The following is an 18,448-nucleotide window of genomic DNA, read 5'->3' as shown; positions in this document are numbered from 1 at the left end:
CTGCATGACATTAAAGTTTAATCATTTAAAGTTTAATAATTTAGCAGACGCTTTTATCCAAAGCGACTTATTGCCAACAATAAGGCAACAATATGCAAGTGCTGTGACTAGCCCCAGTCTAGATATATAGATTAGTAAGTTTTAGCATTAGACAAAATATAAAGTGTTGACAAAAAATATGCGTCTTCAGCCGTTTCTTGTAAATTTCTAAATTTCAGATTATTCGACCAGGTAAAGGTCCATTAAAGTGATTTTTTGCCTCTTTGGGATGGCACCACATGGAGGGCACACAAGTCTGAAGTAGTGTGGTTAGGTATAGTGTTGAAGAGCCAGTGGTTGTTCTGTAGGCAAACATCAGTGCCTTGAATTTGATTCAATTGGCAACCAGTGCAATTTTATTAGGAGATGTGTGATGTGCGCTCTTCGGCTCGTTAAAGAAAAAATTAAATGAAAAAAAAATTGGTTCTAGAAGTAAAAATAGAATAACCCAAAATCAGTTATTGCCTCAGCTGCAATAACTGGAGCAACTGCAAACTGCATGCACTTGTGAAAATTGGTTGCGACACAAACCTCTCATTTCACTTATAAATAGTCCCACTCAACATCTTCCACCCACCATCGGAACTCCCCTTCAGATAGCAGATATTGACAGTGAATTTGTGAGCAGCAGTGCAGATATGAGGGTGTCTATTGCGGTCTTGTGTCTGATGTGGCTGTCCTCTTGTGAGAGCCGCACACTGGGGCGTTGTGACGTCGTCCGTATCTTCAAGGAAGAGGGACTTGATGGCTTTGAGGGATTCTCTCTTGGCAATTGTGAGTACTTTGTTTCTTATTTACATTATCACTGACCTGCAATGTTTGGCATATCTGATTGGATTGTATTTTTACTGAGGATTTTTTAGTAGATCCAGCTATTTAAAAACCTTCCATTATATATTGTATTACTTTTCTTTGAACCTTTCACTTAATTTCAATAGATGTGTGCACGGCCTTCTGGGAAAGCAGGTTTAAAACCCACAGGGTGCGTTCGGCTGATACCGGGAAAGACTATGGAATCTTCCAGATAAACAGTTTCAAATGGTGTGATGATGGCACTCAGGGTGGAAAGAACATGTGCAATGTGCCCTGTTCAGGTACTTTTATTTTCTTTAAATGGATTCCATATGACCAAAACATATTGAATACAATCAGAAGTAGGCTAGTTAAAGTAGAATACAGTGGGGTCTGTAAGAATTCAAAATGTTATTCATAGCTTTTCTTTTTTTCCCAAATTCTAAAATTTAAAAGTTATGGTATTAAATGAAGGTTTATGTTTTCTGATGTTCCTCCTGTATTAAATATTGATACATTTTTTGTTAATCTTTTAATATAACTTGTGTTATGGGGCGGTCACATTTAGGCTACTGTTGTTTGGCACATTTTTCACAGACATTTCAATAGGAATTTCAAGTGAGGGCGAAAGATTTCCCCTCACAGATTTCGCTACGGGTTCAAGTTGGTCACGTGGATTTCTCGCTTTGACCGACAGAAAGCTGTTTGGTTTGAAAGTGACTTCTGTGTGAGCTGTGCTTCATACATCGCTACACTATTGATGAGATGGGTTTTTTTGCCTTTGAGACTTCACTAATGTGATTAGGCAAAGATTGTCCTTTATCAATAGTGTAGTGATGCATAAAGCACCGCTTACTCAGAGGTAATTTCCAAACTTAGCAGATTTAAATGTAATAACTTGAATTCATTTTGACACAACTTTTTGACCCCAATGTGTCTATGTTTTAAAACTTTAGTATAACATTTTGTATATAAATCTTTCCCATCTGCTAGATTTGCTTAAGGACGACCTGAAAGCTTCAGTTGAATGTGCAAAGCTCATTGTGAAAACTGGAGGACTGAAATCATGGCAAGTATTCATTACAAACATCCTTGGGCACAACTGACAGAGCTTATTTGTCACATTGCTTGTTCCTTTAGAGATTTGTCCTCAAGCTCTGCCTAATATTGCATCATATTTAAGTGTATTGATCTGTGGTGCATGTGCGTTTTTGACATGTTTATGTTGATCTTTGTGTTTGCAGGGACACCTGGGATAGTTACTGTAATGGCCGTAAGATGAAACGCTGGGTGAAAGGTTGCGAATAGTACTAATAAGGCCTTGATTGCCTGTGGGATCTTTAATGACCTACAATGATTATGTGCTAATGCAGTTTAATCTCTTGATTGATGTGACTTTAAAGGCATTGTCATCAGTAATATTTGTATCCTTGATCTTGAGATGTATATTAAAGCATCTTCCCAAATTGTAAAGTTGTGCTTGCGTCTCACTTTTGGCTTAAGCTGATGCAGCAGCAAATTATGACAGATGGTTTGTTTGATATTACTAGATAGTAATGGTGGGCTTTTATTTAAATTGCTTTTATTAAAAATGGAATAATCGGTCACTGAAAACCCATATTGATTGACCAGTACTCTGAATATTAAACATGTCCCTCTAAATGTCTATGCCGATTACGTCTCTTACATCCAATTTCAGATGAATTAAATAAAACTATATGAACTGTGATCAATGAAATCCATCCATCATCACAAATATGTAAAACTCCACCTGAGTGCAATTGCATACACTGATTATCATTGCCAAACCCCTTTGATTAGGATTTGGCATTACTAGTAATGTCTTTGACATTTAGGTTTGATTTGAAGCTTGCAGGATGCACTGTAAAAAAATCTTTTCTCGAAGTTGTTAGGCTAATAAAACAAAAGACTAAGAGTATGTTTTACAAGACCTCCCCATTTCCACCATAAACAAAGCGTATTCCAGTTCTAATAGAGCGATGTGAAGAGCTGTTTGGATTTTGGTCAGGTGGAGAATGAGATGCTTTTGTGTTTTTAAAAAAAATCTCTAATAGGCTAAAATCACCCCCCTCTCCAGATGGGAAAGGGTTTGTTTCTTTAATTCTACCCTGTGCCTACAGACTAGTGATTACAGTCATATCTATAATTACCAGATCCTGAGTGTGTGACGTGAGTTCTCCTGTCGAAGCATAGGACTGATTAGTTTAATTGGCTCCGTAATTAGCAGTGTGCTTTAAAGTCTATGCTGGCACTAATTGCAGACCAGGGTAAATCGCATACAAAGTACCACATCTTTTCGGTGTTAATGCGGTCCAGTTCATTTGTCTTATGTCTGGCTCTAACTCTGCCTGCCAGCTGGACACCCTGAAAGCTTTCTTATCTCCGTGTCCATTTAAATTCATGGCCATAACTGTGTTTCTCTTAAACAAATACAAATGGTGCAATTGCCAATAGTAATCTGTTTATTCAGTTTTGATCTATGTATCTAAGGTATTTTTGTGTGCAAAAGAACCTTTTTCTTGAGTGTTTGAGGAGCAGAGATAAGGACGTGAATTCTTTGAATCCGATTCATATTTAATATCTGCCAATCACATTAAACTTTTTTTATCGATAAGAACAGCTTTTTAACCTGTGATGAATCACAAAACATAATACAGATTTCGTGTAACTCGGACGTCGAGTTACTCAAAAGACTGGTGATTTTTTTGGCGATTAAGCATTTACTACAAACAAGTGGCATCATTTTAGAGACATAAAAACATACTAAAACATCTTCACAATATTTTTAATCCGTTTGTACACGTCCAATTCCTGTCTCAAAAATATAAAAAGTATTAACAGCACATTTTAAATCCAAACACACAATATTACCCACACTCACAGAAACGTATCTTCCTGTACAACCAGATGTATAACTGACTAACCTCGATATCTGATACAATATTTCACAATGATGCAAACCAGTTTAATACTTTTTAGCATTGATAATTTCTATATGCAGTGTTGTAAAAGGTGATGATAAAATATTCTCATGCAAAATACTGCATATACATGTGGCAGCTTAAAGCAGCTTTGTAATAGCATCATACAAAAAAATATGTACATTTCTGATTAATTCATCTGTTTTTTGATAACAATGTCCTATAAGCTGCAGACCAAAACAGTCACTAAGCCAGTCGTTCCAGTAATTTAAGTTATGATCATGTATGTTTTAAAATAAATCTCATCATTATCAAATTATCAGTTGTATGCAGGTAATTATACATGATATTATGGTGTCATAGGCAATGCATCACACTGCATGAGTAATGTTTGAGATTAAATAGGCCTCTAAGTTCTTGAATGAGACACAAAGTACTCTAATTCTTCAGAAACCTTTAGAAGCAGGCTTTTTTATGCTCTTCAGTTTGTGTGACACTCGCTGTTAGAAGGAACTCTTAATTCCTCTTTTTATGTGGTTCCCACTTGTACTTGCTTTAATTACAGTCATTTAATTGCTCACTGTGTTTGGTGCCAATTAGCATTCACCCTCCCTAAGCAGCCCTCAGTACCCTCGGGTCAGACTATCTGACATGAAACATGAAATGGAGAAGAAGGTCATGGGAGTGTAAAGGAAACTGCGTGGTTGTGAGAGGCTGAGGAGCAGCTCTAAGCACAACATTTGTACTGAAATGCGATACGTGTGTAACTGCTCTTCTGGTGCTGCATATTTGAGCTTGTTTTATTAAATCACACACTAAACTAACAACCGGACGAGCGTGTTGCTGACCAAGCAACATTGAAGACAGAACCAGGAAGCTGCTTGAATCGTGGAGATGAATCTTTATACCTCCATGCCACTGTCTGTCTTTGGCGTCTTGGAGATCCAGAGAGTTGATTGGTTAACGCTTGTTTTGGTCCGTGGTTTACTGTTAAAAAAAGAAATATATATATATATATAATTATATTTACAATTATACAATATTTATGTACTGTATAACAGGTTTGTGCATCTTTCAGTGTCACTTTTCTTTAAAATAGGCGAGTACACTTCCAGAAAATTATTTGCAAACATTGAAAAATGTTACTTATAAAAGTATTCACCCAAAAATGTATATTAATTTACTCATGTATGAATATTCCCTCATATCTTTCCAAACCTGCATGAGTTTCTTCTGTGGAACACAGACGATATTTAAAAAATATATTTTTTGTTAATTTAAATATTCAAATGTCAAATTCAAATTCAATATTGTGCATACATGCAATTCAGTTGCATGAACAAAAACAATTCTTCAAAATATATTTTGTGTTGCACGAAAGAAATGCATGCAGTATTGGAATGATATGAGGGTGAGTAAATAATGAGAGAACTTTCAGTTTTAGTTGTATGTGTTAATATATACTGATATACTGTAATCTGTTAATATGGGCGCAGAAGTAAATATGTATTGCTTTTGTATGTATTGTGAAAATTCAATTTCCCCACTTAAATCTCCCCTTTGGTTTAGTTATTTTCATAATTTGTTGCTGAGTTTTACTGGCAAAGTTTTATAGCACAATGCATGGAATACATTTAAAGGTATTCGCGATGAACAGACCGAAGCAAAGCAGCCGTTAGGTGACTCCTCCTGGTTTTATGCTCCAAGATGGTTTTTAATCACGAGAACAAGTGGCAAACATCGTAAAACAGAGAAGTATCATCTACTAAGGAGTTAAGACATTTATCCAAAAGCTTTGAACTCGCTCCAGGAAGCCTTTTACTGAATAAAGCGCTCTCAGTCACTGCCAGTGATTGAATGCATTGTCTGAGAATCCCCGTCTGCCGAAGTGATTGGAAATATGTTAAAAAGACATCACTCTGTGGGAGCGTCAGCGTATAAACATAATAAATTACACAAATAAGCCACTATATAATGCCTTGCCAAGCACGGGCCGAGGGTTAAAGGGAGATGAACTGTGTTTCATGATCTGTGTTGATAGCCGTGAGTGGAGGACAAGAATGGCTTGCTTCAGCAGTTCTGTAGACCCGTTCCCTGGGCCTGCCGATCTGGATATTGATGGGAATAAAAGTCGAGTTGGACTCTGTCTCCAACGCAGTGTGATGTAATGCGGCAGGAAAACCCCTCCCACTTCAAATATGCCAAATCCATGCTATAATGAGTATGTTGATGATGATTAGTATGGGCTGAGCTGTTTTTCCAGGCACAGTTATAAACAGAAGAATCTGGGTTAGTGAAAGAAATAGAGGATGGTGTCAGATTTCGGCTAGTGAGCAGAAAACCTTGATTAATCAAGACGCTAAGGGAGTTAATGTCTAAAGACGCTGGTGAGACACTGACTTCCTGATGTGTCGCAGTATTTGGATGATACTTTGCATAATAGGACAGCGCATTAGCATTAGTCTGACAGCGTTTACAGTGATTTGATCTTAATGGCTCACCTCTTGCTCAACATCTGGAAACAGCACGTCCCTGAAGCCACCAGGATCAGCAAGAGAAGTGGGATGGTAGGGATAATCACGTAGATTAGCAGCATACCTGGGTAAGAAAAAAACACACTTTGATTTCTATTCACATTCAGGCATTTATTTTGAGTTGAAGGAATATTCTGCGTTCAGTACAAGTGAAACTCAATGAACAGCACATAAAAACCTTATTTATTAATCAATCAAATGTTTTTTTCAATGTTTTTTAAGTCACCTACCTTGAAGGTTGCCTTTATGAAATATAATTACAATTTAAAATAACTGTTTTCTATTTTGATATATTTTTAAATGTAATTTATTCCTGTGAAGGCAAAGCTGACTTTTCAGCATCATTACTCGAGTCTCCTGTGTCACACGATGCTTTAGAAATAATGCTGATTTGGTGATCTTTACTTATGTATCCTTATTAATTTATATAATATTAAATATAAATTAAATATAAATAATATAAAAATAAAACATATTTTCCTAAAAAATCTCACCCCAAACTTTTGAACATTAAATTCATTATTTTGTTAAAATGTGTATTATTTGATCTATAGAGCTATTTAAATAATAATGTTACAGTTATTTTAAGTTTTCAAGGCACTCCGTTGAAGAAGTTTTAAAAGTGGATATAACTTTTAATTTAAACTAAAATCATGCTAAATGCTTACAGTTTTAAGTCTTCTATTGAAACTTGAGAAATTGAAATTGGCCCCATTCACTTTCATTGTAAGTTCCTCGTTGTAATAGATTAATGATTTTTTTTTTTTTGTGGACATTCTTTTTGTGGTAATCAACATTAGACCACAAATGCTGTTAAAGCTTAACTTGTACTGAACACTGAATTTTAAATCTCATGTTACTTGAGGGCCCTGGCATTATAAGTTGAGGGCTCTCGTCCTGCTCGACGGGAGGTGTTCTCCTCTCCTCTTGTTCTTCTGTTGAAAGATCTGGAGGGCACATTTACAGATTAGTGTCAACACATCTTTAAATCTTTATGTCAAATGATGATGGATTTGACACCTGGCTGCTTACCAACATCACGCCCTCCAGGCCTGTCGCTCTGCTCTTTTACCAGGTAGCTTTCTGCTCAGAACAACATAATAAACATTGTAAAGCAGTGAGGTTCAGGTTAATCAGGTTACTTTTGACAGTCATCTCAAAAAGTTCACAGTGCAAATCACCTAGTACCTGGTTCATACTTGCAGATGAAATTGTGCTTCATATTGCACCTGTCATCATTCCACTGGTAGAGATACAGCCCGCCAGGCCCGGCGAGAGCAGTAGGCTGGTGATACATGACCACACAAGCTTCTCCTCCACAAGATGGTTCATCAGCATACCAGTTTCTGGAACACAAGTGCTAAAGTTTGATTGATCCATAACCCTGATCCATAACTCTGCTTTGAACAGGCCCCAAATCAGTCACATCTTACCTGAAATGTGAGACACTTCCATCAGTCCACCTGTACAGGTTGGGGCATGAGGCGAAGCTGCCAGGCTCCTGTGCGTTCTCACCCTCAACGCGAGTCAGCCCGATCCAGAAGTCTCCATCTGTGATGCCCGACCCCGTGGCAGCACCAGTGGAAGTGGAGATGCTGAGTTCCCGCAGGAGGTGTTCGATGTACTTCTGCTCTGCTGTGTTCTCAATGCTCAGCAAAGAACCGCCGTCTATTTCGCACGCCTGCAGAGCTTCCCAGAACGCAACACGACTCGTCACGTCCCTGAAGTAAGCGATCTTATAGCAAGGGTGCTCAGGACTACCTTGACACACTGTCTGACCTGAAGACACAAAATACATGCTGCATAGAGATTTGGACTGATGGATGGATGGACGGACGGACGGACGGACGGACGGACAGATAGATAGATAGATAGATAGATAGATAGATAGATAGATAGATAGATAGATAGATAGATAGATAGAAAATGCATGAATTTATTCTTTGAAAGAAATCATAAACAAAGCATATTGCATTATAGAAAACACTTAAGATACACTGATGGGCCCAATGAAGAGAACTGTGATTAATACACAGACTGCTAAAAGTCTAATAATAACATTAGCTCCCTGCCCGGGAGGTACTTTAAATAATTGCTTGGTCCGGATCTGCAATATCATCAGTTTGAGCCCAGTAATAGCTGTGTTTAACTGGGGGGGAAACTAGACTCAGCATTTTCTCAACCATCTTCCTTAGCTTCCTTCCTCAATTCTTGTCTCTGTGTGGCACAGTTTTCCTCCTTCCAGCATGGAATGTTCTTGCAGTTCCGTTCTCCAAAACTGCCGCTTTCTAGTTACCTTTGTTAAATCCGGATCTCATCACAAAGAACTGCACAATCGATTTTAATTTCCCTTGGTGCATCCTTATAGTTCACATATGACAAACCTGTTTTTTCTGTTCAATTGTCTGTCTCTACCCATCTCTATCACTTTCATCTAATATTTTCATTCCATCTCTTCATCAAGAGAGAACGGTTTTAAAAAAAAGTCAGAGACAAGCTTCAAGAATAATCTTCAGGACAAATCATCTTTGGGCAAGAGAATAATATGAGCTGATCTGTTAGATTTTATAATACAATTATAATGTTTTTGAGAGATGATTTATTTAAAAAAAAGTAGAGGTGAATAAGAATGAACACTTAAATACAGATAAAAAATAATGGCATTTTGAATTTTGTGACAGCCTCTAGAGTTTATTCCACATTTTTTATAGATGTTATCAAAATTCCTGAAAGCAATATTTTTAATTCAGACTATTGGTGTGACAATGGCTCTAAAGGGACAGCTCATCCAAAATGAAAATCTTGTGATCATTTACTCAATATTATATTGTTCCGAACCAATGCCTTTCTTTCTTTTGTGGAATTCAAAAGATGTTCAGCTTCAGTCACCATTCACTTTCTTTGCATCATTTTTCAGTGAAAATGAACGGTGACTGAGGATGTCATTCTGCCTAACTTCTCCTTTCTGCCAAACAAAGAGAGTTATACAGTTTTGGAACAACATGAGGATGATAAAATGATGACAATGTTTTCTGTTTTGTCTTAACTATCCCTTTAAACTCTAATACTTAAGAACAGCAAATGCTTTGAGCATCATTTTACAACAAAAAAAACCCTCAATATTTTGGTACAATTGCCCTCACTGACTGAAATTCTAGAAATGAATTAGATGGATAAAAATAGCTTTATAGTACTACATAAAAATGAAACCTACCGCTCACAACTCGCGCGCCATGGGTGCACGAGACCAGGAAAGTCACAGCACAAAGGATACCGAGTTCCGCGCGCATCCTCGCGTCTTTCACTGGAGTAGATGATGGAGTGAACTTCATAAAGACTTGTTCCAGTCAGGCGCCTTTTTAACGTTTATTGGCAGAGTCTCTTCTTCATAGTGTTCAAAGACATGATTTCCACTGAGCAGGGCTGACACTTTGCAGAGCGCCTCGGAATTCTGGGGAGAGAGAGAGAGAGAGAGAGACTAACGCCTCCACTTGCGAGCGCGCTGCTGCTCCACTTGAATGATGTCTTCCTCGCGCGTGTCTGGCTGGGCTGCAGAGGTAGCCTAATCGAACAGGGCGCAGATGTTCATCGCCTCCTTTATTAAGCAAAACAATTCTCAGGCGTTCTCCAGTTATAAGGTGGACGACGAGGAAGGTCACAAACAGGTTTAGTGTATACACATGATTTAGGCAGCATTGGGTCAACGTTTGAGGTGAAAACACTCTTGAATAATATGCATTCAATTTAAAGAACCAATAAGACGCAGCCCAATTATTATATATTTGATGTATAACATTGTGTATACAGACAGATTTGTCAGAAGGCTGTAATAGGCTACAAAGCATGTTGCACTATAAACAGATGGATGTGTGCCAATTTCAGTTATTACCCCTGCTATACAGGTCCTTCTCAAAAAATTAGCATATTGTGATAAAATTCATTATTTTCCATAATGTAATGATAAAAATTAAACTTTCATATATTTTAGATTCATTGCACACCAACTGAAATATTTCAGGTCTTTTATTGTTTTAATACTGATGATTTTGGCATACAGCTCATGAAAACCCAAAATTCCTATCTCAAAAAATTAGCATATTTCATCCGACCAATAAAAGAAGTGTTTTTAATACAAAAAAAGTCAACCTTCAAATAATTATGTTCAGTTATGCACTCAATACTTGGTTGGGAATCCTTTTGCAGAAATGACTGCTTCAATGCGGCGTGGCATGGAGGCAATCAGCCTGTGGCACTGCTGAGGTGTTAAGGAGGCCCAGGATGCTTCGATAGAGGCATTAAGCTCATCCAGAGTGTTGGGTCTTGCGTCTCTCAACTTTCTCTTCACAATATCCCACAGATTCTCTATGGGGTTCAGGTCAGGAGAGTTGGCAGGCCAATTGAGCACAGTAATACCATGGTCAGTAAACCATTTACCAGTGGTTTTGGCACTGTGAGCAGGTGCCAGGTCGTGCTGAAAAATGAAATCTTCATCTCCATAAAGCTTTTCAGCAGATGGAAGCATGAAGTTCTCCAAAATCTCCTGATAGCTAGCTGCATTGACCCTGCCCTTGATAAAACACAGTGGACCAACACCAGCAGCTGACATGGCACCCCAGACCATCACTGACTGTGGGTACTTGACACTGGACTTCAGGCATTTTGGCATTTCCTTCTCCCCAGTCTTCCTCCAGACTCTGGCACCTTGATTTACAAATGACATGCAAAATTTGCTTTCATCCGAAAAAAGTACTTTGGACCACTGAGCAACAGTCCAGTGCTGCTTCTCTGTAGCCCAGGTCAGGCGCTTCTGCCGCTGTTTCTGGCTCAAAAGTGGCTTGACCTGGGGAATGCGGCACCTGTAGCCCATTTCCTGCACACGCCTGTGCACGTCGGCTCTGGATGTTTCTACTCCAGACTCAGTCCACTGCTTCCGCAGGTCCCCCAAGGTCTGGAATCGGTCCTTCTCCACAATCTTCCTCAGGGTCCGGTCACCTCTTCTCGTTGTGCAGCGTTTTTTGCCACACTTTTTCCTTCCCACAGACTTCCCACTGAGGTGCCTTGATACAGCACTCTGGGAACAGCCTATTTGTTCAGAAATTTCTTTCTGTGTCTTACCCTCTTGCTTGATGGTGACAATGATGGCCTTCTGGACAGCAGTCAGGTCGGCAGTCTTACCCATGATTGCGGTTTTGAGTTTTTAAAAGCCTCAGGAATCTTTTGCAGGTGTTTAGAGTTAATTAGTTGATTCAGATGATTAGGTTAATAGCTCGTTTAGAGACCCTTTTCATGATATGCTAATTTTTTGAGATAGGAATTTTGGGTTTTCATGAGCTGTATCCCAAAATCATCAGTATTAAAACAATAAAAGACCTGAAATATTTCAGTTGGTGTGCAATGAATCTAAAATATATGAAAGTTTAATTTTTATCATTACATTATGGAAAATAATGAACTTTATCACAATATGCTAATTTTTTTAGAAGGACCTGTAGGTGGGCAACCTTTTTAACAATTTTTAACAAATTTAAAATTATTTTAATTTTATTTTTTCCTGTTTATGCGTTTGTCAAGGCCAATTCAACTGAAATCCTTCCACTATATGGTCACATTCACTTTGCGTTGAGTTTTTATCACCCTGTGGGGATTTATTTTGCAATAATGACCATCTCATGGGCCATTATTCTGCTTATTGTACTGCTATTTACCAAATAAATAAATAAAGACATAAAATATTGATTTGAAATTGTTTTATTATGCGAGAAGAAAAAGGCTGCAAAAGCCTAAAAATGAAACAAAAAATTTGACCACATAGTGCTGCAATTGACCAGTCAGAATCAAGTATTCCCGCATTTAAATATTAAGTAGCGTACTATAAATTAATAGAATTACCCTCTTAGAATCAAAACAAAGTCAATGAGGATTGACAGCAAAATCATGTAAATATATGAACAGATGTAGACTATTTCCTGTCAGACCTCCCATTAACAATATCATCTATTGCAGTTGACACCCTTCATCTCAGTTATTCATCTCTCTTTACTTTTAAAAAGTTGTTTTCCTCATAGAAAATCGCATGGTTTCCCTGACTGCCTCTTCATGGTTCGGATTCATGAGCTGAATATCCGAGGGAGGATTTTCATATTGTCCTCAAACACGTTTCTCTGTATGATAACTAATTATGTTGTCAAAGCGAGACGTCAGCTCTGTGTGCGGATTGATCTGTTCATCCTGCAGCGTGGAGCCTTGCCGATCCGAAGGCTGTTAACTGAGCTGTAATATGCATCGACGCCAAAATGCTATTACTTAATTTGCTGTTCCCTATCGATTACTTATTTCCCACTGAAAATGCCATTCTGCTCTACCAGTGTTCGATAACTACACTGAGATATTCTGTGACACATTATCAATAAAAAGGCAGCTGTGTTATTACTAGGACCCTTGTCAGCTGAGGTATTAAGGAGATCTGGCTGGAAGCACCAGCAGCAGAGAAGAGAAAAGAAATGTCAGGCAATCACGAAAAAAGGGGGAAGCTGAGTGCACTATACCGGCCAGCTTGCAAAAAATAACATCTTAACTGGGCCAGAGGAATGGGGTAGTGCTGATTTTGCAAGGCCGGACAATGGGCCCAGTCTGCAAGCTCTGCCAGAACATCACATAACTCTCGCGTCTGCTTCTCACCGTTTCTCCCCCTCGCTGTCTTGTCTTCTTTTCAGATCAAGCATCGAAGTCAAACTGAGTTCATTCTATCAGTGAGCTTAATTGCCCAGAAGTAATCAGCAGCATCAGGTTTAGGGCATGCACTGTTCACATTAAAGGAATGAACTGTGCTTTCCTGCTAAAAGAGGTGGATCCAAAGTGATCTTATGTTATTGCTTTGTGTTGACAGATGCTGCGACCCTTTTTAAGATATTGGCTTTAAGGTTTTTTGTGACACTTTTATCATTCGGAGACCCCAGTCTGAGACACTGACCAATTTTTAAGATGGTGCTGAGTTGGAACTCTATTGGAAATCTGACAATCAGCCAAATGCTTCAATAGAACACTCGTACTGCTCATTTGTGCCACCTTAGGATGCCCTGACCTATGAACCTTGACCCCCGTGAACATATTTTATCATTAGCATGTACTGTTGAGTATAAACAATGTGTCAATGGGTTATTAAGTCTCAGAGCATATATTTGAGCATTACTCTAGACTACCTAATTAAAAGCTTGATTTTAAATGAAAAATGACATGTAGGGTAAAAGACACCGTCCCGTCATGGCTCTCCCCACCACGGATGTATGATAGGCCCCTCAAGCCTTCTGGGTAAATGAGAACGAGCTCTTTGCTGATTGGATTAAATTCTACGGTTTGGCGATGTGAGATTAAGGGAACATTAAAGAGAGGGAGTGCCAGGGATCCATTTAAGAGTCTCTGTGTTCAGATCTATCTATATGTGCTTCCGTCTCCAATAACTCACATATCCAACTCAACTGATAATTGACCCGTATCATCTTTTGCCATAATTCACTTCAGAGATATTATAAGTGTGAGTTTGGCTTGCCTTGCACAAGTATTAGTGCTCTATTATGAACGTTTCACATGAGTTGATTGGGATTGATCAGTGGTCCCTACCACTGCACAAGCCAATTAATGGCTGTCTCCTAGAGTCTGGTTGGCCGAGCCGCAATAGATGTAAATGCAATTGATTGACTGTAAGAGTTAGTCTAAGTGATTTGGCCCAGTAAATAGGGCAAGCAGAGTGTGGGCTACATCTGAGATGAGTCTTCCACATCCGTCACAAGAAATGGCTTCTGTTCTTTCATCTTCAAGGGTGTTTGTGTGCAAATTGAGGGGGGAAAAAACAGAGTAGGAAGGGTATAAGAAAAGTGTAAGTGCTGTAAAATCAGCCAGGGAAAGTACTTCTTTAACAAGCAAATCACTTTACGACCCCCCTAAGACCCGAATGGACCAAGCTGCAATCTCTTTCTGCTCTCCCTCATTACTTAGAGAGGTCATTGACTTCCCCAACAGCCTTCCTGTCCCAAAAGGGATTGGCTCTGTGGGCTGACATCAGCTGGTGACTGGGTGCTCGTACCAGAATTAATGTAATCAGTAATTACTGGATGAGCCGGAGGGGCGGCATGTCTGTAGATAGAAACATGCAAATACAAAAATGTTCAAATGTTTGGGGTCGGTAAGATTTTTTAAATGTTTTTGAAATAAGTATTTTATGCTCACAAAGGCTGCATTTATTTGATTAAAAAAATACATACAGTAAAATCAGTAATATTGTGAAATATATTTATATTTTAAACGACTTTTCTATTCTAATAGATTTGAAAATGTAATTTATTCCTGTGATGGCAAAGCTGAACATTCAGCATCGTTACTCCAGTCTTCAGTGTCACATGATCCATCATTCCAATATGCTAATTTGTTGCTCAAAAAACATTTTTTGTTAATATCACAAAATGTTATTTTTTTTCAGGATTCTTTTATAAAATAGAAAGTTCAAAAGAACAGCATTTATTTGAAATGTCATTTTTTTGTAACAATGGTAAATATCTTTGCTGTCACTTTTAATCAATTTATTGTGTCCTTGTTGAATTTATTCTTCTTTTTTTTTATCGGTATATTTTACAGTGTCCTTATTACATGTTACATGAAGTTACTATAGTAATAACTATGGTAGCACTTTATTTTACAGTCCTGTTCCACATGTACTAGTATGTACTATTTATAGTTATTTCAATAACTGGGTAAGGCAACCCTGAACACACCCCTAAACCTAACCTTAACCCATGTATAGTTACACTGTAAGTACATGTAAGTGCACATACTGGAAAATAAAGTGCAACCATAACTATAAATTGTGCATAAATACATGCAACTAACCCAAAACCAAAACCTAACTAACCCTATATAGTAAGTACATGTAGTTAATTATTATTACTCTGTACTCAGACACCTTAAAATAAAGTGTAACCAAAAAATCTTACTGACCCCAAACTTTTGAATGGTAGTGTGTTAATGTTAAATTTTTTCTCATCGTCCTTTTTAATAACAGATGCAGAAAGGTAAAACTGTTTCAGAGAGGTTGTTTTCTCTCTGTTTTATTTCCTAATTTTTATCTATGAGAGATTTGAGATAAAAATTAAAGACCTATTGCATGGGCGAATGACTTCTGTTATAGGACCAAGAACGGGTGTATTTTCCTCTAAATTGCCCTATTTCCACAAATGGACTCTTATTGATTCTAAGAATGCATCTCCTCAAAGCAGATAATCTGTTACTGCCATTTGCCTCCTCTAGTCACCACTTAAGTATAATTACCCAGAAGTCAATACGGCTGCCAGGCTGCTGCCACAGTTAACCTCTGAGTCACCAGTCGCAAGCATCCCGCTCAAATGTCCTGGCAGAATGACAGGGTTCTGGGTTTTTAATTAAACTATTGTCTTGTCAATTAATAGAAATGTTCTCGGTGCTTAATGAGCTCAAGGCATCTTAAAGACAGGCTTTGGTCAACTGTAGCTGAGGCCGCAGGGGAATTGCATTAACTACAGATAGTTGCAGTTTAGCTGTGGCAACTTTAATTACTGTATAGCAATCTAATTTATGCCCTTTATGGACCATGCTTTAATTAGTCGTGGCAATACCTGGCAAAATATATTTTAATCTGAGCATTTTTGAAGTAATGTGATATTCCTGTTTCTATCAGTTTTGTTGCATCAATGCATTTTTATTTGGTTTAAGAATATTTTTTCTTTTGCCATGATGGTTATTTATGCTCTGATTATATATACTCCTCACTCACCTCCTCTAATAGGTATTGTGTGAATACCTCCTTTTTATTGGTATTGTGTGAACCCATTTTGTTAAGCACTGAGTGACTGATTACTTGGAGCAAAATCTGTTCTATCCAGTATACTGAGGTCTGTCTGATTTGCTGATTATATTTTTGATTGCTATTTCAGGAACATATAAACCCTCGATTATGCTAACCATCACAATACATGCTCTGAATACACTGCCATATTGCAGGCAGCGTTTAAGAAAATCAATTCACAGTTATGAATTGGCCTTGTCATAATCTCTCCAGGAGATAATGCATTTTCCAGCACTGGCAGTTGATTTATACAGCAGATGACAAGCCATCCATGAAATATGTAACTCCCTTCAGCTAACGGACTACTACAACCAGCACCATGATCAAACTGAGCTTGTGCCAAAAGCCTGAAAGACATTAGGCTAAAGATGAATTTGTCATACAAGTTATGCCCTTATGCACTCTATTGGTTTCTGTTTTAATCAGCAGAGTTAATTAAAACTGTTTAGATTTTATTACAGAATTAAATTGCATTTCTATAATGGATCGAGATAAGCATCACTCCATGACAAGATTTATAATCACGGTGAATTACTATTTTGCCTTTGTCTGGAAATACACGTCAAATCTTTATAAAACACATTTCCCCGCTCCCTCCAAACACACAGATGAGTGGTTCATCACAATTATTTTATCCATGTCAATATTGTGTGTGTATCTGCATAGCACACCCTTAAGCAATGCAACACTGCAATCCAGCTTCTTGCCTTTAGCCAGTGCATGGGGCTAATGAGTCTAATTGATGACCTCTAGTAGGCTATTTCTTCATAAAATAATTAGGAATACTGCACTCGGCCTATCAATCTTTGCCGAAGAGGCAGAATGCCTGACCAACAATCATTCTTGATTATTGACCGAAAAGAAAAAAAAATCTTAATTAAGATTGATTTTCCTTTCCATTTTATTTACCACTTATTTTGCCTCAGTAAACCTCAGCTGCACTTTGACAAAGTGATTAAGGGAAATGAACATTTATTTAGTTTTTTTACATTGAAATGTTCAGTCTTATTAATGCTGAGAGTAGGCTATAGGTCATATGCATTATAGGAATTATTTTCCCCTCACAATGTTTAATAAGAGGTAGGATCGTTTGCAAACACATTTGTTTACATCACTGTTGTTTGAGTGCTATTGTCCGATTCATGAGCGAATGTTTCTCAGTCGGATATTTTCCCTGAATCAGTTCTCAAAAATGGCCTGCGCGAGAGGGTCCACGAATCAGTCCGAGCCGTTCACGAGTCAACATCTCACTGACTCATTGAACTAAAGTTCAAAGATAAACCGAGAACCAAAAATTAGGCTACGCAGCATATTAAGCATTTTAACAGATAGTAAGCAGACTAGCCTTAAGAGCATTTGGACTGAACTTATGATTTGACTGGGGCGAAAAGTAAGTTGCTTTAATATCATCCTTCCTAACAGAAATGTTAGACTATAGGCCTATTGAAATTGCAGTAGGCCTATAAAAGTGCAAAATAGTGTGTTCAGTGATGAAAATTAAGTAGACTATTGTGTTGGCTAACTAAATACAAATTAAGCTAAATTTATGTTTTATTAAACTAGTGTCCACATATATGAATTTAATAAGAGAAAGCATGTAGCCTACGCAACGTATGCCAGCAGCAGTGAGGGACCACGTAACGTTAGCCTACTTGCGCTATTGCATAAATGAATCACTGAATTTTTTTAAACGGTTCTTTAAAACGAACTGTTCTAAAGAATCGATTCTCGAAAATGACATGCACCATTGTTTAGGCTCCACCTATCGGACAATGATGGAAAAACATTCGTAATATTGTTCAGTTGTCGCTTGTTTATTCTACGGTGCTTATCTGCCATCTTAGATACACTTTTTATATATTTTTTTTATTAAAGTAGTTTTGAAACGAAACCTTTTGTAGCTAGAAGTCCAAAATCCAAATCTAAGTTCGCATGATTCAGGAAAATAATAAATCAATTTCCAACGTTATGTCAAGTTGTAGATGCTTATCACTGTCTTCATAAGTCCCCTAATAAACTTGACAATTCAAAGTACGAAGTTTGTTTGCTAAAACACATGCTCACCGCCACACTTCCGCGACTCTCCTCTCGATAACACATGCCTCGGCGGGAAAGAAACATTTGACGGGCGGCGTCTGTTGTGTTCACGGTTGTCAGTATGGTCTACCTCAACTCGCTAGCTTTTCTCCGTCGGAATGTACAGCCGTGTCGCCTCAGAGGGCACTGAAGGGTACAGCTGATGCCCGGAGGGCATAAAGGGAGGTAACCAA

General features: G+C 38.0%; 2 protein-coding genes across 5 annotated transcripts; one reads left to right on the top strand and one right to left on the bottom strand.

Annotated features, from left to right (window-relative positions):
• Window positions 1-605: 605 nt before the first annotated feature.
• Window positions 606-2,304, top strand: lyz (lysozyme). The gene is made up of 4 exons (XM_077244770.1): window positions 606-813; window positions 978-1,133; window positions 1,825-1,900; window positions 2,076-2,304. The coding sequence occupies exons 1-4, from the start codon at window positions 678-680 to the stop codon at window positions 2,137-2,139; spliced, it is 432 nt and encodes a 143-aa protein (XP_077100885.1). The 5' UTR covers window positions 606-677; the 3' UTR covers window positions 2,140-2,304.
• A 1,317-nt stretch (window positions 2,305-3,621) lies between these two features.
• Window positions 3,622-18,432, bottom strand: chodl (chondrolectin). Of its 4 annotated transcripts, none has more exons than XM_077244766.1 (8): window positions 18,243-18,432; window positions 9,522-9,902; window positions 7,741-8,086; window positions 7,496-7,653; window positions 7,340-7,390; window positions 7,168-7,254; window positions 6,275-6,371; window positions 3,622-4,760 (listed from the first exon to the last, which is right to left on the bottom strand). In XM_077244766.1, exons 2-8 carry the CDS (start codon window positions 9,637-9,639, stop codon window positions 4,676-4,678), a joined length of 942 nt encoding a protein of 313 aa, XP_077100881.1. In that variant the 5' UTR covers window positions 9,640-9,902; window positions 18,243-18,432; the 3' UTR covers window positions 3,622-4,675. The 4 variants fall into 4 exon arrangements, with proteins under 4 accessions (XP_077100881.1, XP_077100884.1, XP_077100883.1 ...); XM_077244769.1 differs by having other exon boundaries at window positions 9,522-9,869; window positions 18,243-18,399; XM_077244768.1 differs by having other exon boundaries at window positions 9,522-9,758; window positions 18,243-18,399.
• Window positions 18,433-18,448: the final 16 nt, after the last annotated feature.

This window comes from Siphateles boraxobius, unplaced genomic scaffold, assembly GCF_051911475.1.
Source record: "Siphateles boraxobius isolate OS27281-9 unplaced genomic scaffold, OSU_SipBor_1 26, whole genome shotgun sequence".
NCBI lineage: Eukaryota > Metazoa > Chordata > Actinopteri > Cypriniformes > Leuciscidae > Siphateles > Siphateles boraxobius.
The sequence above is the reverse complement of the archived record's forward strand: the minus strand, read 5'-3'. Positions and strand labels throughout refer to the sequence as shown.